This window comes from Marmota flaviventris, chromosome 14 (assembly GCF_047511675.1).
Source record: "Marmota flaviventris isolate mMarFla1 chromosome 14, mMarFla1.hap1, whole genome shotgun sequence".
Classification (NCBI taxonomy): domain Eukaryota; kingdom Metazoa; phylum Chordata; class Mammalia; order Rodentia; family Sciuridae; genus Marmota; species Marmota flaviventris.
The window spans coordinates 86,720,947-86,744,369 of record NC_092511.1 but is presented as its reverse complement, the minus strand read 5'-3'; the positions used below and the strand labels follow the sequence as shown (position 1 = coordinate 86,744,369).

The window sequence follows — 23,423 nt, the reverse complement described above, 5'->3', positions numbered from 1 at the left end:
ATGTAGTACACTTCATAAGATGGTATGCAAAATCAAGCATTTTCATATTGGTCACACATCTTACATGAAATTTAATATTAAATGGCCTACACAACAAAAACCAGAGTTTTAAAAAATGCTTTCTACCAATTTTCAGCGTTAATGATTACTCTTTTCATGAAGAGAAATTATACCTACATAAATAGTCTTTTTCAAACCATTTTTTCAAGTACTACACCACAATCTGCTGCAAAAACAGCAGTAAGTCTTTTACAAACCACAACAGTCCCCACTGGTCTGCAGATTGGCAGCCTCGCCCTTTCTTTCAGACCACACACTAAAAAAGAGTCTGGAGACCCAAGGAAAGGCTGCCAAGGGTCAGGAAGCCAACAACAGGTCAGTCTGCATATAACTTGCTGAGCCAGCTACTGTGGTGTGGATGTGGTCGGTACCCTAAGGGTTCCTGTGCTGGAAGCTCAGCACTCAATGGCTGATGGTTGAGGAGAGGTGTTGAGACCTTCTTCAGAGGGGCCTGGTGGGAAGTAACTGGGTTAGGAACTAGTAAGTGGAAGGAACTAATATACATTTCATGGGACCCTAGTTAGTTCTCAAGAGAGAGTTGTTATAAAAGAGCGAGACCAGGATGGGGTTGTGGCTCAGTAAAGCGCTTGCCTGGCACGTGTGAGGCACTGGGTTCAATTCTCAGCATCACATAAAAATAAATAAATAAATAAAGGTATTGTGTCCAACTACAACTAAAAAAAAGGAGCAAGACTAGTCCTCTCCCTTGGCTTCCTGTCTTGCCTGTGATCTCTGTCACATGTTCCTACCATTGCAATACCATCTACCATCTGCTGAGGGAAAAAAGACTCACCAGGGCCAAGGAATTGCCAGTGTCATGATATTGGACTTCAGAACTATAAGCTAAAGAACCCTTTTCTTTACAAACTACCCAATCTCAGGTATTCTGTTACAGCATTGGAAAATGGACAGATAAAAGTATACTAACCTAAGATGAATGACTTTAGGCCAAGGCCTGGCACTAAAGAAAGTCAAACAACACCACATTTAGGTTTTTACTCAAACTCTTGATTTTCTTTATTTTCTATGAATTATCATAACCTGCATTAAAATGTAAATACCAACATTCCTTTTAAGATGAGCTTACCTGGCAATATTATCACAAATTCCATGGCCTCCAAATTTTGCAGTTTCTACAGGGGCACCTGGCTTTCGTACCATGATTTTGAGAGTCAAACGTTTGCCCTTCATGCTAGCAGCTTCAAGTCGCCTTTGAATTTCTTCTGAAAGATTCAGAAGGAAAGCTTCTGCCTCTTTTGGCTACAGAAAGACAAACGTGGAAAAACTCCCATGTTATTTTCTTATATGCCTAATCATTCTTTTCAAGTATTTTAACTGTAATATTGAGTTAGAATGCTATTTCCTATCCTAAGCATATATTAAAAATAAACATTTTCATTACCTTGTTATATGTTAGGTAAAAATACCTTCCCAATGAAGCAAAATTAAAGGATTTTTCCCCCTTCAGTACCGAGGATAAAACCCAGGGCCTCATGCATGCTAGGCAAGCACACCACCACTGAGCTACATATCCAGCCTTTTTTTTTTTTTACTCATTCTGAGACAGAATCTTACTGGCCTCAAGTTGCCCAGGTTGGCTTTAAACTTGTGGTCCTCCTGCCTCAGCCTCCCAAGAAGCTGGGATTACAGGCATGTGTCCCCCAACCCAGCACCATTTCCATTCTAAAGGAAATGGGAAGCACTGAGTTCCAAAGGGCAGGCATTTATCAAATTCCAAATCTTTACGAGGTGTTGGGAGGGAAGAGGGAGTTTCTCATCTATATTCCAGAGAGATAATCAACCCAAACATGTATTTTAAAAGAAAGCAAAAACTCAATCACCTGTACCACTACTTTCTAGATGCATGAATAAGTCAGAGGAAACCTACTTTAACTCAAAATTTAAAATATTCAACACTAAAAACATTTTTCTGGTCTTTTTCTTTCACTGGAAATTGAAATAATTATAATCACAAATCTTTTTTGACCCCCAAAGTATAATTTTTTAATATCCTTCCCAAAGATCAGAATTCCCTGGGGTTCTAACTTAGCATGTACTGTCTCACAAAACTTTTTTGAGGTTTAAGATATAATTTCAAGCTAAGAGTGTTATGGTTAACTGGAAGGAAAGGACTATGTGAAAATATTAACAACATAAAGTAAAATGTTACATGATCAGTACCTGAGTAAATCTTATTCCATAGTTGATTTCAGCTGAAATAGATTTTCTTTCCTTTTCAGTTCGAACTGGTCTATCATCCAAACCACGGCAGAACCTGTAAAGCATTTGACCTGTTTTGGGACCAAATTCTCTTTGGAGTTTTGCCATGGTCATATACTGTAAGTCTCCACAAGTTTTAATTCCCAAAGATGTCAACTTAGATTCCATTGAACGTCCAACTCCTAGAAAAGGGAATATATGAAGTTCTTCAGTTATGTAGGTCAAACTATTAAAATAATTTTATTAATGGAAAATAGCCAACATGTCAAAACAATTTAAAATTTAAGTGTCATCAAAAGGATGTAATTTATTTGTGACAAGCAAGATTGGTATCTAATCCACAAAATCAACTAATTAAGAAAGATTCCTGTTTAAATGAGGCTACAGTACAACTTACACACTTTCAGTCACCCACAGTGTTAGCGACTGTACCGTGATACTGGTAATTTTAAAAATTTCATGATGGTTTCAGCCATGTTTTCTTTAATGGGTAACAAAACAAAAATTTGTAAATATAGGCCAAAATCCAAAACAGTTTATTTCTATCATATTGGACAATAGTAGCAACAGTGACCTGGGCTTGAAGGTTTCTAAGCAACATATTGGTGGGGGGAGAAGGATAGACCTCCTACAATTTTATCAAAAGAATAATATCCCTGAAGAGGTAGTATCTACCTTCCTAGAATGGGCCGGGTTTCAGGATCCCCACAATCTTTTTTTTTTTTTTTTTTGAGAGAGAGAGAGCGAGAGAGAATTTTTTAATATTCGGCGGACATAACATCTTTATTTGTATGTGGTGCTGAGGATCAAACCCAGCGCCGCACGCATGCCAGGCGAGTACACTACCGCTTGAGCCACATCCCCAGCCCCCCTACGTTCTTTACTATAAGATACAGGGTACAAGGCTTGTATCTCACCCAAAAGATGCTGATGAGTTCTGCGGCTCTAAGTTGGGATCTTGGTTTTCCTCCATTTGTCCTTAGCTTTATAAAGGTATGTACATCTAGGAATGCCTTTCCTAGAAACCTGAATTGTGTTTCTTATTAAAATGATTCAACACACTAGGCATGGTGGCGGAAGCGGATAATCCCATCCACCTGAGAGGCTAAGAGAGGAGGATCTAAGTTTAAGGCTAGCCTCTACAACTTAGTAAAACCCTGGCTCAAAATAGGTAATAAAAAGGGTTGGGGGGGTCTCTTAATTCTCTCTTCTTTCCTTCTCTTTCTGTCCATGACACCCTCCCCCACTTCTTTTACCCTATCTCCTTTCTACCTCTTTTTCCTCTCTTCTCATTTCCCCATTTCCTTCGGTGCCTGTCTGCCTTTCTGTGAATGCTGAGAGAGAATGAGAAAACAACTAGCCACAGGAAAACTAAAATGCAGCTAAAAACAAGTTTCTAAAATTCAGCAATATGAGGTCTATAATGTACACAGAGTGCTAGCTGAAAGCTGGGAAGGGGTTCAGGGAGTTACTGCTTAATGGCTCTGGGGCTTTCTTCTTCTGGACTTGAATATACTGAATACCATGAAAATGGACACTTACAGACGGTTAATGTTATGTGAGTTTTGCCTCAATAAAACAAGTTTGTTTTTTTTTTTTTTTTTAATAGTGCTGGGGGTATAATTAATTGTATGTCCTTGGGTCCAATTTTTATTATCTCTAAAGAACAAACAAAAACCCCCACATCATCAAATAAATATTCTCTATCAATAAAGAAAATAGCATGTGTGTTTCTATTCTTCTGTAGGATATTATTAAAAAAGAGCTCAGTGTGCAGCCTACTATCTTGCTCAACATGGCTGTGTTAATTCTGGCTCCTATGCCCAGTGTGATCTTCAGTGGTAGGAACAACTAGCCAGGCCAGGTTCTGCCAGAACCTCTGAAGCAGTGACTATGACACAGGGGGGAGGTCAGTATGGAAGTGGAACAGACAAATTAAAACAAATTGATTCACTCCCCAGTGGAAGCTAACTGGAAGGTACCCCCCCAAAAAAACATATCTTGATAAACCAAGAAGATATCAATATAGAATTTCAAATTTTCTTTCTCATGGCACAATATTATATTAAAAAAAGATTATAGAACTATGAAAAGCACTAATGAATACCTTTATAGTAGATAAAAGTTTAAAAAAATGTGTATTTACCTGGTAGATTAATAACTAGCTGACCTCTGATAAAATCATCTACTTCTTCAGATTTTAGGTGGTACTGCCCATCTGGTTTTGCTTTTCTAGTTGCCATTCTAGCCAGGAGAATATTAGAACCTATAAAGTTGAGAAGAGAAAAAGTATTGTTCAAAAATAGCTACAATTACCTTTAAAATTTCTTGACAAAGACACTTAAGATTAACTATCAAATTTCTAAAAATAATAAAAGTAAATACAAATCATTTTGAACAAGTATACACCTTGCAATTTTGGTAATGTGAATCTGGCTAAGATGGCTGGTGGATGTAAGTGTTTTTCTCTCTTCTAAAACACATACCATTCCAACATCTATTGGGATGTAGGAGAGAGAAAGCAACCCTGAGTGTTGGGGGTTTAATAGGAACTGAGGGCAATGAAGAGAAAGTAGTTCATTTTCCCAACCATAAGATCCAGCATAGGTAGTAAAATGAGGCCACTGGATAGGGCAAAGAGAAAACCCAAACAACCAGGACATGTGTCATGGCACTGAGGACAGGAGAGTCTTCAAAACACAGCTAGAAATGGGCAGTGCATCCTGATGTGTGGTGTGGACCAAGAAGGTGGAGGAGGGAAAGGCTACTGAGAAGGGCCAGGGAGCTATGGAGCTTGGCTGATGGGCAAACTTTTCCCTGAATGGCATCTCCACACACTAGAGAAGACCTGCACCAACAACATATGGAAGACTTCTGTAACACTATATATTTTACTAGGGTAAATACAGAGATTCACAAGGAGTTCTAGAAAGTCACACCAAAATAATAAAAGTGGTGCATTTCTGGGAAGGGAAAAGGAAACGGAGTGGAAATATCAAGTGAGATTTAGCTTTAATTATATGTTTAAACTTAAAAGAATGTTATTTGTACTTTAAAAATAAGTACAATTTAAAAACAAAATAACTAAAATCTGTCTGACACTGGAATACAGAAGGCAAGACCTAAAGGAAATACCAAAAAGGATCTTTGGACAAATAGCAAGGAATAAAATGACACACTTGAGGGGCTAGGGTTGTGGCTCAGCAGTACAGCACTTGCCTTGCATGTTGAGAGTCACTGGGTTCGATCCTCAGCACCACATAAAAATAAACAAAATAAAAAAATTGTGTCCATGTACAACTAAAAAAAAATTTTTTTTTTAAAAAGTGACACACTTAATACACTAGCCAGAATTAATACACTGCCAACTTATTACTCTTTTTGGGTTTTTTTGGTACTAAGGATTGACTGTACCAGGGAGCTTAACCACTGAACCATCTCCAGCCCTTTTTATTTTTTATTTTGAAACAGGGTCTTTCTGAGTTGCTGTAGCTGGCTTTGTATTTGTGATCTTCCTACCTTAGCCACTGGAATTACAGGCCTGCACTACCACACCTGGCTAATCATTTTATTATTCTTAACATCCTGGGATATGGTGACATCTTAAAAATCTTGCTGGCCGAATCTCTTTTATGCCTTGGGAGAGACCACCCTCCCAGGACTAGCTAAACTCCTAAAACGGTAAGCCACTTACCTGAAAACACACCTTTCACATGTAGGCCAGCCATCCCTACCTTCCTCCTTATCAAACTCTCACAGAGCAAGGTAATAGTTTCTGTCTGTTCCCTTATATCCCCCCGGTGCCAGCTACCAAGCAGTTAGAGACCACTCCCATAGTGAAAAACTGCCAGGTTAGACAAACAGCTAATGCTAAGCTGCTTCCTCAGCCCTGCCTGGCTTTTCCTGCAGAAACCTCAATGAACACTCTGGCCTCAGTTTTCTGCTGGTTTTCCTACTTCTGCCTCTTGACCATCCTGGTGCTTCCCTGGTGGCCCCACTGTATGGTGGTGGTCTGGCTCTGGAGAAATGGAAGCAACCAATTCTTTCAATGAGATTAGCCTCTCCTTGTCACTCAAACACCTGTGTAAATCCCAGGGGTAGTAAGGAGACAGGAACTTCAGAGTTTCAGCATGAGGATAGAGGCCTTATTAGTGGAAGAGACAACGGCAAACTAAGAGATTATCATCTCTACTTCCAAGCCTGTGGCATATATACAGTAGAGCAGGGACAGACGGGCTCTACCTGAGATCAGGGCAACAGGGCTATTTTGACAGTAGCTACTGAGAAGTCGGAGAAAGGAAGAGTGACGCATAGAAGCACAGGTATGACGAAGAATTCCAGAGAGCACACCTGGAAGTGTTGACAAAAGAAGTACAGGTGGTCCAGGCGTAGTGGCACACAGTAATCCCAGTTATTTGGGAGGCTTAAGAGAATAGGATCACTGATTTAAGGTCAGTCTTAGCAACTTAGTGAGAACCTGTCTCAAAATAAGTAATAAAAAGGGCTGAGGATATAGCTCAGTGGTAAAGTGCCCCTAGGTGGAATCCCTAGTATCAAAAAAAAAAAGGACAGGGGGTAGAAGAAGCTGAAGAAACAAAATTCAAGGCTCAAAACAGTTGGAGAAGAGTCAAAAGAAACTGGAATTAATAAGAACACTGTCATTTGGGGTGACTCTCAGTACTGAGACAGCCAGGAATTATGTGTTTCAGGAAACTGAATAACAGAGAATAACAATACGCATACCTAACGCTAAATTCCACATCACCACCCTGCTTTAATACTATTTTAGCTCTGTGCCTTTTTTTTGGGGGGGGGGGGAGTCCACAAATATAATTAGACTTTTCCACTTTTTTAAAAAAATATTTATTTTTTTTTTAGTTTTAGGTGGATACAATATTTTTATTTTTTTTTTAATGTGGTGCTGAGGATCGAACCCAGTGCCTCACATGTGCTAGGCGAGGCACTCTACCACTTGAGCCACAACTCCAGCCCCTAGACTTTTCGTACTTTTGAAGAACAAGAATTATTATATCTTGTTCACTGCAAAGATATTCTATCATCAACCATTCACTTGCATTCCCAAACCTTTTACCTGCAGCTGCAAGCAATGCTAAAAAATATCAGAAGGGAGAGGCCCACCTATGCAACATGTAGCAAGCAAGCTAATAAAAACTCTAAAGGTTAAGTGTTACTCAAGGATCCCAAACCAACTATTTTGAGTACAGTTAAAAATATAAGATAAGCCAGATACTAACCAATTCCAACAGAAGCAGCACATTTAGTCTTGTCTTTGATTTCCATACGGATGGCATTTGCAAATTCATCAGGACTGAGTTTGGTCTCTGCAAGGATTTCAGTGATGTCTACCAGTGCTTCATCACAACTGACAGCTTCGATATTGTGAGTGTAGCTATCAACAAAAAGCAAAGGCAATGAATCACAGCCAGGGCACCATCTGGTAGACAAAAATGTTGCAAAATAAAGTATACAAACCACTGATTAGCTTTGGAACAGCATTTAAAGTGCTTTCTACTTGATAACACCAACATTTCTTTATTTGGGATCTTAAGGACCACTGTGATTATAACTCACTTACCATTTAGCACAGAACCCCGACATATAGATGCCAGATAACTTAATTTATCCTTTTATATTTTCTTTCCCCTACTAAAGTAAGCTCTCACAAAGGCAAGGATTAAAAATTATTTTTCTCAGTGAGATCAGTATTTAGCAGCCATTTGTATTAAATGGATACAGATGCTCAAAATAAAGCCTAAGAAAGAAGCAGCAGAGGTGAAGATGGAGACAAGAAGCGTATCTCCTCAATGCCACGCACGGTGGTACATGCCTATAATCCCAGCTACCTGGGAGGCTGAGGCAAGAGGGATCACAAGTCTGAGGCCATCAGAAGCACTGGAACAATTTTAGCAATGCAAAAATGTCCCTTGAAAATGAGTTTTTCCTTTTAAAGAAAGTTGTCAAAGTGGGATGATGAAGAAAGGGCTTCTAAGAGAAAGGTCTAGCAAAAGTGACCCTGACAATGCTAAAAACAATACTACCACCACCCCCCAGTAAAAAAACAAAAACACTGGACTGTCTTTATAACAGAAAAAGAAGTAGGAGATAACACACATGGAAATGATTATATTATACATGTACCTCGCCAATGTTTCATACATTGTTCGTGCAACTTCTTTGTAAGCATGAAAATCATACGGAACAGCTTGAAGATTGGGACAAAGCTGTTTAGCGTGCCCAAAAAACATTCCATTCTTAATGCCAACTTGTCTAGAGAGAAAACAAAACATAATGGTGGTTATACTAGAAGGCCTCAAACTAAAAGCCAAAATTGAATATGTTAAGTTCTCCCCATGCCACTAATATAAAATTTCCATTTATCTCCCTTCTTATTAGGGCTTAACAATAGGCATTTAGAAAATGTACAGGTTTGTTTTCCCCCCAAAGGAAAATGACACAATTGTCTGTCTAGTGTAATTTATATATCTCTTGTCTGAATCTGAAGACTTCTCCTAAGACTCAACCTCTGGCCCCTTTGCAGAGTTGCCAGCATGCCATATGCTGGTGCTGGTGATATCACAACCACCACAGAGCAGGAATATGCCGTCAAAAAGGTTTTCTTCCCCTAATACATGGCACGGTTTGGCCAGGGTTCATTCCCCCAAAGACAAAGAATATAAACGCAAGAACTACACAAAACAGTGCTATGTGACAAACAGACAAAATGTACTCATCCTATTACCACCCAATTCCCAATTGACCAATTCCATGCTCCTGAAGTGGCTCCACAGTGGTTGAGATGCCAACAGCATTGTATATGGTAGGACATCACTCTGGGCAGGAGCCAGGGTTCCAGAACTTTGAGGGACCTAATTGAAAATGGTAAATTTTAAATCTACTGTGTGTCTCAATGCCCCACATTACCTTTGATATTTGGAGCATTCAGCACAAAACTATAATTATGGAATTATACATAATTAGTAAAATTCCACTTTATCACTCTGTAAATGAATCAAGAAAAAAATATTATAGTAAAACACAAGCAAAGTAATAAGAGCAATGTTTCACCAGATTACATAATACTATAATACAGTATGGTCATGGTTATCCTATACATTCACTCAAATTATTTACTAAGAGCTTACTTAGTATGGAGATGTGCCCCATTAGAGAAACAAATACAAACAGTCTTCAATTACTCCAAGGCCTCTGGCACTCTCCCATCATTCAGATGAGAGAGCCAAGAGGGAAGAATCCTCCAACCGCACGCATTTTTTAATGTTTACAAAAACAATAACAATCTATCTCACTGTTAAGACTCTAGTAAATAAAAAATATCTAGTAAGAAGGAAAAAATGATAGTAAAGGAAGGAATGACTGTAAAAGAAAATAGCAAAGGAAAGAACTTTTCATTCTCTCAACAAATACTTTTGTCTCAGGTATTCTGTAAGTTGCTAGGTAAAAGATATGTTTAGTGCTCATATACAGTCACTCCAATTATTTTGTAAGGTCATAAGGATGACCCTGCATTCACCCAGCAAAAGAAGAATTACAGTAAATAGACCTTGCTTATTAATGTAGGGAAGTGTATATACAATAGTTTAGATGTGTATATGAAAACATAATTTAGAAAAGTTAATCAGAAATGATTAAAGCAAATAAAAAAAGATCTGGCATTAAAAAGGGTAAACTTGAAGTAATAATTATGTGAGATGTAAAGGTTCAGCAGGTAAAATCTAAACTTACAAATTAATGAAATTACTCATTTTTAAAGAAATGTGTTACAGTTCCTATAAATATCATGTTCTTATAATTTCACTTTCTAAATTTCCATTTATACAAAAATTTTCAGTCACATTAATTAGAAAAATATAGTACCTTTTAAGGTACTTGTGCACATTTTGCAAAAAGAAAAGATTAACAATCACTAGACACTACAAAGAATTTACAAACAAAACCAAAACCAAAAAGATTTCCCATAAGTAAGGGAAGCAAAATACTTTGAATTGATGCCTGGGAAATTAACATTTTTTGCACAGAAAATAAACGAATACAGATAATTACAAAAACTTTTGAAGTGACCCTTAACAAAATTAGATTAGTCTATTTCTCCCAACTAGAATTCAATGAAGGATAAATTACCAGCCCTGTACTTGGTAACTGTATGCTAGTTTACTCCCGGGCTTAAAGTGCAGACAGCATACTCCTTGCAATAGGCTTTGCTCAGACAATGGTATTTGGTGTTGGATCAGACAATGTGTGTGTGTGGGGGAATCAACCATCAATTCATTAATACTGTCCATTCCACATACTATTCATGTCACTAGTAAGAAAGAACAGTAAAGGTCCTTACAAAAGCACCTGAAAATAGAGATTTAATTTAAAAAACCTATGATTATAGAGTATTAGTCTATCATTACCTACATTCATCCACATATCTACTTTCTCACTTAGTATGTACAATTATTCTTTTTTAAAAAATATTTTTTTAGTTGTAGTTGGACACAATACCTTTATTTTAATTTGTTTCTATTTGTATGTGGTGCTGAGGATCGAATCCAGTTCCTTACACAAGCTAGGCGAACGCTCTACCACTGAGCCACAGCCTCAGCCCCTGTACACTTATTCTTTATGGTTAATTATGGGTAAAACTTCTAAAATTAATGCATACTATGACATAGTCTAACTTTTAATGATTTATCTCATCTCATATTCACATTCCATTCTTGGCAGACTTCAGATTAGGTCATGTCTATCAAAAACTCATCAAAGCACAGAACTGTGATGACCATCTAATCCCCTCTCCAATCTCAGAAACATTTCTCTGATGCAATTATTAATTATACTTGCTTTTTAATAAATCTTTTCACAAAAAGAAAAACACCTGTTGGATAGTCATAAATAAAAAGGTATTTAGAAAATAATTTCTACTGGTTATTAAAACATTAGGAACCGCCTTCTAGAAAAGGGAAAATTAGAATGAAAGGACAAAAATCCCATAGCTACAGACTTAATTTATTTTGCAACTTACATGCAAATTCATATTTATCTCTTTATGCATGTCTTTAAAATAAACATTTGCTATTTAATTGGCACTTAAATGGCTTCCAGCATAGTATCTGGGGCTCATATATTGTCACCCCACTGCTGCTATGTGGGTCAATACGAATGCAACTCCAAACACCAGAAGCCCAGCACTTAGATACACTTAACCTAGCTGGTGAAGTCCAAGGCCATCAGAAACTGAGAAGGCTTCTGCCTCCAGGCAGCCATTGTACTCCCTGTCTAGCATCCATCTAGCAGGCATCCAGGAGTGCTGCTGCTGTGTCCTTGCAGAGGCAGCATGGAGAGGGAGAAACTCTTACTTCACCAACCAGCAAAACCCAAGGACATATTTATTTTTGGGTGTCACTGCATCCGACAGATACTCCACACAGCTATCTAGCCACTAAAAGTACAAGTTACCCTTCTAAAACCAAGTGGGTGAAGAAAGATCAACCTGTTGAGCACCACACAAACTCAGCTCTGAATTGCCTGTGCTAATAAAGAGCGGTACCAACAATCCTAAATGCTTTTGGTATTTCACTTAATTCTTAATTGTTAAAATAAGTTTAAGTCTCTGGCCACATTATCAACTGGCAATGAAAAAAAAAAAAAAGGTTCTATTAATGAGAAAGGCAAAGTTAGCCTGGGAATACTAGGTTGACAGTCATAATGGAAAAGAACTGAACATATTTTATATTTTACATTATGCATGTTTGAACTTTTTAATTTGAATATCATATTAATAAAACTATCAGCAAATTTTTAAACACACTATTCTGATTAGATAATGTTGAGCTCAAACATTTTTTCTGTTCAGATTAGACTGGCTTGAAAAGCCCCAACTTTGAATGAAAATGAAAAAAATATAACTGATTTAAGGCTGTTCTTTTAATTATTGAATACTTAGAGTTATCATCAATAATAAATGTATGCTGTGTTATAAAGGCAAAAATGTCTGGGTTTAGTTATCAGAATAGGAAAAATAGATTCCTTTTTCGATTAATTAATTTATTACTCCCTCTATTTTCACAACCACTGTAATTGATTATTAAAACATGATTTTTTTAATGTTTAAGGAATATACATATGTGTGTTCCTCTTTGTATTTAATCAGTTGATTGCAATAAGGATGTAAGATTACTATAAGATAAAGACCTACACACAAAGTTGGTGCTAATACGTTGACATTCTTAACATTTAAAAAAAAAATTTTAAGTTGTAGATGGACACCTTTTTTTTTTTTTTAACATTTATTTTTTAGTTGTAGGTGAACACAATACCTTTATTTTATTTTTATGTGGTGCTGAGGGTTGAATCCAGAGACTCATGCTAGGCAAGTGCTCTACCTCTTCTCTACAACTCCAGGCCCACAATACCTTTCTTTAAAATTTATTTTTATGTGGTGCTGAGGATCAAACGCAGTGCCTTATACATGCTAGGCAAGTGCTCTACCACTGAACTACAACCCCAGCCCCACTCTTACCAATTTGAAGTGAGATGATTACTGGGTATAAGTGCATGAAATCATTTACTTCTGAAAAAGGCAATAGAGTTGTTTTTTGATACCAGGGATTTAACTCAGGGGCACTCAACCACTGAGCCACATCCCCAGCCTTATTTTGTATTTAATTTAGAGACAGTGTCTCACTGAGTTGCTTAATGCCTTGCTGCTGCTGAGGCCGACTTTGAACTGGTGATCCTCCTGCCTCAGTCTCCCAAGCAGCTGGGATTACAGGTGTGTACCACTGTGCACAGCTTGGCAATAGAGTTTAAATAACGACAAACCAATTATCAGCTTTGTTACAAGGGGTTTCCCTTATCTATAAAAGGGAAGATTTCAGTAGATAAATATGAAGGCTCTCTCCCATTTTAAAAATTTTTTAATTCTTTAATTCCATGCTTTAAGAGAGAATAAAAATGACAGTGCCCAATTTCTTTTGGTTTCCACTGCAGGACCTATAGGTTCATAAGGGATTGTTAAATTGTTTAAAGTTATTTAGCATGGAAGATAGGGGTAGATGAGAACAGAAGGAATTAAGGTTAAAAACACTTCATAATGTTTTGTGACATTCAAATGAGAGGTCTGACATTTCCAAATCTATTTCCAAAAATTATATAAAAATAATTAAATCAACTATTCATTAGGAAAGACAACACACTTAGTATTTCTACATACCTGGCTTCATAACTACAAGAAGCAATTTCAGCCTTTGACAAAACAGAATCAATTCCATTTATTTGTGCAGAATCTTGATTCTCCCACATTGATGAATCTGGTATATCTGCTTTAAAATAACAAAGTTTAATGACTATATGTTAAAAATTGATTTTTCTTAACTTTTATTCAAGAAATTTATTTTTCATTATTTTAAATACAAATGTTTAGTAAAATCCTAATATGGTTATATCTACTTGTTTTTATCTCCTTAATAAAATAAAATTCTGTAACCTAAAATTACTTGCTTCCATTGTATTCTTCAACAGCAGTCAGATAAAAACTTATAATAACAAATTTAAAGTGTCCTGTTTTAATAATAGAAATTTTTTTAAAATACACTGAGGTAAATATAACTATCCTGTAACCCGCAGAAGGTAGACAAGGATGAAAAGTCATCAGGGAAACAAACTCCCCAACTACAGCCTTAGAGAGACTTCACAGCTCTTCGTAGTGGGGGAAAAGTTAAAGGAAAAAACGCATTTCTCAGAACGTTTCTGTTTCCTAAAAAAACTATCTGCAGAACTTAAGGCAAATTAATATGATCAACAATCATCAAATTCCTACCAACCATTTGATCAAACAATAATTGAATAGGCCAAAACAATAAAGAGGTTTCATCCTAAATTTAAGCTTTTCATTTTATATACACATCAGGTAAAAGAGCTTCATGGCAGTATTTCCCCTTTCAGGCAATTCTACTTTTGGTATAAAAATGCACATTCAAGTAAAAACCATTCAAGTGTGATCAGAGTTTCTACTGCTTTACAGAACACAACTCTAGCCTAATATATCCAAACCAAAGTTACCACTTTACACAAGAACATAAAAGCACAGTCTAGAAAATCTACTGGTTACATGCCACTTTAGTTCCTTTACCACATTCCCCAGTAATTAACAGACTAAAATACAACTCCAGTCATGGTTCTCCGGATAATACTATTAGGTTACAAGAAGAATATGCTGTAAACACACACCACATTCTACAAACGCAATCTCAGTCATATCTCTTCTATAAACAACAACAACAAATGGTCAGTAAACTAAGTCCAAAATATACCACTTCCTCTAGTTCTATAAAGCCTATTTTGAGTATCTTGTAACAATACATACCTAACAAATCCTACAATTCTGTTTATTTAAGAGACTCAATCTTCCATAAAAACTCAGCCAAGTTAATGTACCACCAGAAAAACACAGCAAGGTATTTGGCTTCATACGCTAAAATAACTCTTCCTTGTTTAACTGGTAATCATTAACGTCTTATACCTAACTATGCAACTCATCCGAGGCACTTCTGGACTGGAACACCCATGTACGCACAGCATAAATGCAAATCACACTCATGACTGGCATCTTAATAGGGTCAAATCCTATTTGCATCAAAAAATAAAAACAGTAAAGTATGCAATGTGAGCTAGGTTTTCTGATAAAAAGTGAGTAACATGTCACAGTTACAAATTCAAGACAGAATGCAGAGCAGATTATCCAGTGTTTCTATAACAGTCCATTATTCTAATCTGTAAGAATTTCAGGACTGTCAGTAAGACAGTCCAACAGAGGGTGCTACTAGACCAAAACAAGGAGTATGGAAGCTTGAACAGCCACAGTAATGTAACCATGAGTTATGCCTTAAAAGTTGGGGAGTTATGTGACTATTTTACTGGGACTAGTTAACCTAAAATATTCATCTGGAAGTTATAGAAAGCTCATGCTTGAGGCAAGAACAGAGTGTGGTCCATGCGCCCCCAATGCCCTGGCCTGAGAGACAGCACCATCATGTTCCTCTTCACTGGGCTGGCTGACCTGTTCCACAGTGCAGCAGAGTGCGTGGGTCCCTCCACCAGCGGAGTGAGTTGCTTCATGTGAGATTCAGGGAAATGCAGGGACACACTGTCCTCACTGGAGGGCAAAGTAGAGAACTGCTCATCAAAACTTGACAAACTAGACGGGCACATGGAGAATGTGGAGGAACGGTTGGAGAAATCAGAGGCCAGGACCCAAGTCTGTGAAAAAGAAATCGCTGAGAATAAATCTATGACTAATATGACTTTAAAAACCGTTGTTCTTTAGAATGAAAACTGAAGCTGTTGAAGGGATAGAAAACATCTCCATCCCAGGAATCCAGGAATGGGGTAAAAGGCCCCAATCATGAAATCTAGTGTCTAAAAGGTTCCAAATAATGAGATCATCAATGAGACATCACTACCGAGTACTATTCAGGAAGCAGCTTCCAAAGGAAGTCACAGATGGATAAGATCCCCTGGTTACACTGGTCTAATTCATGTTTCTGAATATGACAATAAAGAAACCAAAGTTTCTAAAAAGGATTAAAGATGCTTATTTGTCCTAAACCTCTGCATAGACATGCAAGCCAAAACATTAGAACTGTTTACTTTTTCAAAAAAGAAGCCAAAGATTCTAATTCCTAAATTGATCCTCAATATTTTTTAAATTTTTGGTGTCATGTCTAATAATGACCCAGAGAAAGAAAGACTGGAGAATAACAAGGAAAGAGGAACAGAGGTATTGGAAAAAACAAGTTCTGAGCACAAGCTTAATTGCAAACTTACTTTATTATAATAAAGGACAATCTAATCCTTTCCTTATGTAATAAATATATTGGTAAGCTCCTAACAGGTCAAAAAGCTTAGGATATAAAAGTGAATGACATCAAGTTAAAGCAAGAGTATAACATCAAAGTATCATATTCATCTCTTCCAGTAAGAAAAAAATCTATTTTTGACAGTGTTCAATAGCAAGTGAAATTTTAAGTATTTGTCCTATTTTTTGCCTTCTGATATACCACCCACACATAGAGGTGAAGGGGATGTGTGTGAATTATAAAGGTCATTAAACATTATAAAAATCCAGTGGCTAAATTGATGAAGATAATTAAGTAACCAATGACAATATTCTGTTCATAAACAACGTATGGTCAGACAGTGATGAAAGGAAAGACAAAGGAGGACCAGCTACAGCTACTCCTAAGGAACACGTACCTGCCAAGGTCAAGCTCTAGATGTAGAGAGCTGAAATAAGGACATGTGTAGCAAACTCAAGTCCTCCACCCACCGAGGACTCTGAGCACTGAATAACCGAGTGATGCTACCGAACATATACACCTGGGATTGTTTTCTTCTTTTGACATTCAGAAAGCATTTACTAAGTGCCCAATATGTGACAAGTATGGTACACTTCCTTAGGCTACTTTCTTATTTTCTAGAACTGAAGATTTCATCTTTGTAACAATCACGTAGAAAATATAGAAAACAAAAACAATCTACTACAAAACCACACTAACAATACTTAGAAACTAACCATACCACAATACAAGTTCAATAAGAGCTACCCCAAGATCTACTCACGACACACAAAAGCCTACAATCTCAAAAATCTCTGCAAAGACTTAGATCAAGAAAAAATCCAAGAAAACTTGGAAAATATTGCACACACCAAGCATAAATGTGTTATCTACAAATTTTTTTTCACATTCATACCATGTAAACAGGTGACTAAACCAATAAAAAAGACTGTAATCCCAATAAAGGTCCTTAGAGCTGCCCACTCTCTTTCCTTTTGCCTTAATAGGGGTCTTTTCTAAAATAAGCCCAAAGTTTAATGACTGACAAATTAGGGAAATGAAAAAAATTGGGATAAAATCAAACTGCATGCCTTCTGTATCACTTGTATACCTACTTTCTGATCAATATTTTCCTGAAAGACTAATTTTTAAAAACTGGGAGCTTTGCAAGACATACATGAGGAAATTGATCAATGTTGAAGAAATTTCTAGACTTTTTCTCAGGGAATTTATAGGGGGGGGCAATAAAAGATACATAAAAATCTTAGTATTTTGAGTAGTAAAATTTATGATTTTTGTTTATTAGTATCTAAATAAAAGCCAAAAGGGGCAAGAAAATGTTTCTCATATGAAACAGGTTCAATAAAAGACATGAAGAATTATTATTGGTATTTACATTCTTATTCCAATAAATTAAAGTTCTACTCTTTCTTATTCCTCTTCCTCATTTGAATCTTAACAAACTTCAGTGCTCTTACTGTGATGCAGGGGTCAAATTACTAGTAATTCAGTCTCAAGTCACATAAAAGTTTCTCAAGCATGTCCATAATTTTCATCCCCATCTTAATATATAAAAGCAAATAAATCACATTTTAAAAACAGTCTTCTCTCTGTTCCAGGAAAATATAACCATCCAATTCAACAAAGCCTAACTAACTACAAGCCAGTTATGTAGTATTCAGATTTTGTTTTGATTGAAAATGAAAAAGCTAGTTTCTGTAACTCTGCTTTCATTTCTAAAATGATATCAACAGCAAAATCCAGAAGTCGTCCACAGGAGCACTATGACTTCAAAGAGCTCATCTGTACCTGCTTTGCCTTTCAGGATTTTATTCTGGTAATATTGCCATTCCAGCTGGGGATTAGCTCCTGGACGCAAAGGTGCCCTTCCTGTGCCTCTGTTGCTAGTAACAGCCACTGGTTTTCCTGTAAGGAAAAGATTAAATTATTTTACATCTAAGTGCATAGAAATGATAAGAGCAAGTAAAGAAAAAATTTTCATATATTTTTAATATATACTCTTCTCCTTCAGGCATTAATCCCTTAAGAAATTAAAATTACTATCAATCACTATGAAAATGTCATTTAAGTTCCTTAGCTCTCCCCTGAAAAGTAAACTACTGAAGACAACTTTGATATATTTATTTAACCTAAAAGCAACATCACTTAGCTTTCTAAGATTTCTTATGGTAGAAAACAGACAACTCAAACCAGATACTCAGATTAGAGGAGGGAGAGAAAGAAAACCTTAATATATGTATTTGTGTTATGTATGTATGTATGTATACACACACACACACACACACACACACACACACTTTTTATATTTCTGGTATCCAAAGAGCAGGTTCAACATCTACACTCATCTATTCAATTTTATAGTAAGAGAAATAAATTTGATTCATATGTATAGGATCTCAATCTGACCCTACCTCGCCCAAGCATAAATATAGTCTCTCAGTTTTTGCTTTAGTTAGAAAATTACTTTCACTTATCACTTCCTTTTCCATGAGTAACCATAATGTTGTAAAGCTTTAGCACAGATGATTTTTATATATTTATTAAATATAGTTGTTGTGAAGGGTACAAAAAGGGGAGACTAGGAGATAACTCAGTTGGAGAGCTTCTGATTAGCATGCACAAGAAAATACATTAAAAATTATTCCTAAGTTAAAAATCAAAATTTTAACATGTTAAAAATTCCTTCAGAACTGAAGCAGCATCTACCCATGACCAAGATAAAGCTTTGATATTAACCCAGAATCTTCTGTGCCATAATTAGGGATTCTTACGGAAGCGAAGAACTGGATCTCAGAAGAAAATGCTAATATAGCTCTCTGTTTTAGACAGAGATAACTACTGAAAAATCTAAAATACATGTTCTTAGAAGTAATGACTAGTTCACAAACATCTGAAATTTCATTAAAACAAACCCTGCCCAAGTAACTTAATATATTTTAGCTGTACTCAATACAAAATTATTCTACAACCAAAACACTGGCATGTTCACCTGCTTCAAGACTACTATCAAATTATTTGCACACAAGAAAGTATGCTGATCCCTGTGCCAAAGATACAGGTTACCATAAAATTTTCATTAACAAGTAGTATAAAATCCAGAAAATGCCCAAGGCAGGGCCCTGCCTCTATCAGTCTTAGAGGACATATCCCTCAGCTGAAAATGAATCCTCTTCATCTCTACCTGGAGAAAAGTTTCTAATTTCTCTTCACCTTACTTCTAGACAATACAATTCAGAAAGTTTGGAAGCAGGAACTGATTTTTGCCAAGGAAAATCTGAATAAATATTTTTCAAAGAACCCTTTGTTATCCCTTAGATTGAATACATACACACACAGACACACACACACACGTACGTACGTACACACATATTCACATTCGTAATAATATTTTCTTAATAAAACATAAACAAGAATACAGACCTTTGAGATCTGGTCTGTTTCTTATACCCACAGATACAAAGAAGCAATCCATATCAACATGCATTATACAGCTCTGATGTCTGGGTGAACTCAATACTGACATATTTCCTAGAAGGAAAAAGAGAACATTCAAACCCCAAACTAATTTTTCATATTAAAAAATTAGATCACGTTGACTTAGAAGTTGCACTTAAAAGATGTTTAAAAGGAAAATAAAGTCTTTAAAAAATATAAAATATATTACAGACTATTTCTACCATCTTAATAGGAGTGAAATCTGTTTCTTTAGCTCTGAAAGTACAGATATAAATTGATTTCTTGAACAATAATTTTAAATCAATTTTCGTGATACCATGGTATCTTTTCCTAATCTATATCCTAATAAAGTCAATAATTACAATAGTTTGTCAAAAAGTTTAACTTAAAATTATTTGTGTACTAATTATTTTATTAAAACTACCAAGCTCTTGTTCTAAGTAAACATACTCTAAGAATAGTCTATAAAACAAAGATCTGTTTACAAATGGAATTTCTCTCCTTGTGCCGGACTATAAATTTAGTTCTCCATCACATATATATCATTTGAGGAGATAAAAATGAATGTCCTCTCCTATGGACAATGGCTTCCAGTAACAATGAGCTACACAGATTCATTAAGAGTTATTTTAACCTACTATTTGGATTACAAAGAATATTAGGGTTATTTCCCTGGCCTTGCAAGATAATACAGATCCTGGAAATAAGAACCCTGAGCTTATAAAACTTTTAATCTGTTTTTCTACTGAGGGTTAGAATATTATAATAGGCTTCTAAAAACTTAAGACTCATCCCTTGAAAGAGTTCAGCCAGTCCATCTGCCAAAGTGTGAGTTTGACAGCATTTACCTAGTTCTATGTGCAAGGTACAGAAACTGCTCATTTTATCTTTGTTAAGCTCACAATCCTGTGAATCAAACATCATCAATTCCTATCATTCCTCTGGAGATGAAACTGAGACTCAGAGAGGCAAGTTGCCTAGTTCATGGTCCTACAGGAGAAAAATGGCAGAACCAGAGTTTGGATTCAGGCTAATCTATCTAACTCCAAAGCCACATACTTATTTACTACCCTCTATGTTACCTGGAGAAATAATTTGTAAAGCAAATTTTAACAATCACAATTCTGCTTTATGAAAGTATTAACACAATGCAAACAATGTAAAATAATGGTTTTAAACATCCAGTAAGCACAGAATGCATAAACCATATCAAATGCTATTATATAATGTAAAAACTTCTTTTTATTCTCATCTGTGGAACTAATTCATGAGGTTTCTTTGAAGCTTTCAAAATTAAATGACCTTCAGCAGTTTACAAGGTCAAGATACAAAGTAAGGATAACTGAATACCTATAACATTATTCTGAAATATTTGTAAGTTAAAAAAGCATTTTTTTAACTAAAATCATACAGTAAAATACCACAGGGGGGAAAAAAAAACAAAACACATGGAGAGGTTCTGTAACTTTCTAGGATAGTAAGCATCTCTCTGTGCCTCAGTTACCACGACTATAAAGCTATAAATCTGAGATCTCTTACCCTAAAGATTTAAAAACAAAAACCTATAATTTGTCAAAAACAACTAATATAAAAAACCATAAGCTACTTTATAATGACTGCTACATGACAGCCCACCTCTATTGGGTTTGTTTGGTTTTGATGACAAAGAAAGCGTTCTTAAACAAAATACAAATCAAGCAATCTAATTAGAAATAAAAAAACTTAATCTCACTATACATAATTACAGTTATATATGAAAATTATTTAATTATTTAAAAATCATTATGATGCAAGTATCTAGAAATTAACAATTACTCCTACCAAATCAACTTCATTCTTACAGGAGATTAAGTAATGAATATAAAACACATTATATTTACAGTTCCAAACTTTGACAACTAGTAAGGTCTACATGAGAACTGAAATGTTCAGAAACCCAAGAGTGTCATATTTAAATGTCCTGACAATTTTCACTTAGCCACGATTAAATCTAATTTTTTAAAAATATCTTAATAAGAAAGCTTTCCATGTAACTTATATAATCTGCCACTCCTAGAGACATCTATAGATAAATTAGTATTGATCAGAATACCAATGACAGCATAAGAGTGAAACGATGAAGCATAACTACTTCTTAAGAAAACAATTTTAGTAAGTATCTACCTGTGTCAGACCTGCCTGTTTTCATTTTTTTTAACTTTTCCCTTCCTGGAAAGATACCACTACTTTGTCTTTGTAGGGTATTGACAAACTCAGTCAATTCACACTTCCACGTTGATATGTGATGCAGTCTTGAATGAGAATAGAAGTCTGAAATAAAATTGCAGTCTGAAGGTTTGGATGGCACTGAAGGTGCTGCCTTGCTAAGAGTAGGTACTGAAGAAGTGCTTTTTGTGCTTGAAGGCCCCTGAACAGTGGAGTGGTGAGCACCATTGATTTTAATGTTACTGTGCAAAGACGGTGAGAGAGAATTAGTTCTGTGTGGATTCCGCAAAGCATCTGCATTTCTGGTGCTCTGCTGCAACTGCTGCAAAATGCAGTCTCTGAAGTCAGTGTTGCTCTTCTCAGCCTTCTCCTCCTGGACAGAGTCTGGAGAAAGCCTACTGGCAATATTGTTGTCCACGGACACTAAGCAATCCTGTGTCTTTAAGGCACCATTAGAGCTATGAGTGTGTCCATTAAAAATGGCAGTGCTGCCTCTGGGATGCGGAATTCCATTTTGTTTCCTTCCTGAAAGGGTCTGCTCCAGATCCACAAAATTAAAATCATTATTTGCATCTTCATCATTCCAACTGTTCATTCCGTTGACTTTGACTTCATTATCTGTCTCAATCTTCTTAATTATGTGATTTCTAAAGTAGGGGAACAAATTTATTTAAGTTAATAATATCCAACTTTAAGGTTAAAACATTTTTTTCATTTAAATATTTTCTTACTGATAACACTTCAATATTTCCCTCTTAATAATAAACTTTATTTTCTTTTTGTTCCAACAAAAGATAATTCTTGGCCAAACCAATATAGCAAGATGATGGTTTTCAATTACTTTTCCCACAAAAACTCAGACTCTGTAAAGTACAAATATCTAATTCTGAAACATAGTGCTTGGCATTTATTGATGACATATGCAATAAATATCTGTTAAATTAATAGAATATGAATAACTTCCACAAAAATGGGCAAAAAACTTCACATGAATTCTTTTTCCTTCTGGGTATGTTGCGCACGCCTATAACCCTAGCAACTCAGCAAGCTGAGGCAGGAGGATCACAAGTTCAAGACAGCCACAGCAACTTAGCAAGACCTTGTCTCAAAAAAATTAAAAGGACCAGGGACGAAGCTCAGTGGTAAAGTGCCCCTAGGTTCAACACCCAGAAACCCCAACTCCATGGCAAAAAAATAAAATTCTTATTCCTACTTTTAAATTTAGTCTTTATGTAAACCATTGTCCCACACATTAACTCCATTTAATACCACTACATATGAGACTAAAGTTTTGAGGTCAGTTAAAATTCAGACAGAAAAACTGACAAACTATTAAATGAGACTAACTATTGAATAAATAGATGAAAAGTAATAACCAGACAAATGTACAGGGATAATTCAGTAAAATTTACACCAAGAAAAACAAGATGCTGGGGGTGGGGGATGTTAGGGAAGAATAGTAGTATTTTGGATTAGACAAAGGGGAGTGAAGGGAAGGGAGTGAAAATGGGAATAGAAAAGATACGGTCCAAAGGCAATCCAATGACAGATTTATAACTGAAGGACCTATGTCAAAAGTTATGTTAAAAATTCACATCC

At 35.9% G+C, this 23,423-nt stretch overlaps 1 protein-coding gene across 7 annotated transcripts in view; it reads right to left on the bottom strand.

Annotated features, from left to right (window-relative positions):
- The window catches only part of Rev1 (REV1 DNA directed polymerase), a 78,598-nt gene that overhangs the window by 10,252 nt on the left and 44,923 nt on the right, over positions 1 to 23,423 (bottom strand). For 4 of the 7 annotated variants that reach the window (XM_071601838.1, XM_071601837.1, XM_071601842.1 and 1 more), the window contains 10 exons: positions 21,783 to 22,471; positions 19,584 to 19,691; positions 17,952 to 18,068; positions 13,520 to 13,628; positions 8,440 to 8,568; positions 7,536 to 7,690; positions 5,500 to 5,529; positions 4,427 to 4,546; positions 2,242 to 2,462; positions 1,148 to 1,320 (listed from right to left, as the gene is read on the bottom strand). In XM_071601838.1, coding sequence (XP_071457939.1) covers positions 1,148 to 1,320; positions 2,242 to 2,462; positions 4,427 to 4,546; positions 5,500 to 5,529; positions 7,536 to 7,690; positions 8,440 to 8,568; positions 13,520 to 13,628; positions 17,952 to 18,068; positions 19,584 to 19,691; positions 21,783 to 22,471 — 1,851 coding nt within the window. The remainder of the gene's footprint in view (positions 1 to 1,147; positions 1,321 to 2,241; positions 2,463 to 4,426; positions 4,547 to 5,499; positions 5,530 to 7,535; positions 7,691 to 8,439; positions 8,569 to 13,519; positions 13,629 to 17,951; positions 18,069 to 19,583; positions 19,692 to 21,782; positions 22,472 to 23,423) is intronic. The other 3 variants (XM_071601840.1, XM_027950633.2, XM_071601841.1) reach the window with 3 other exon arrangements.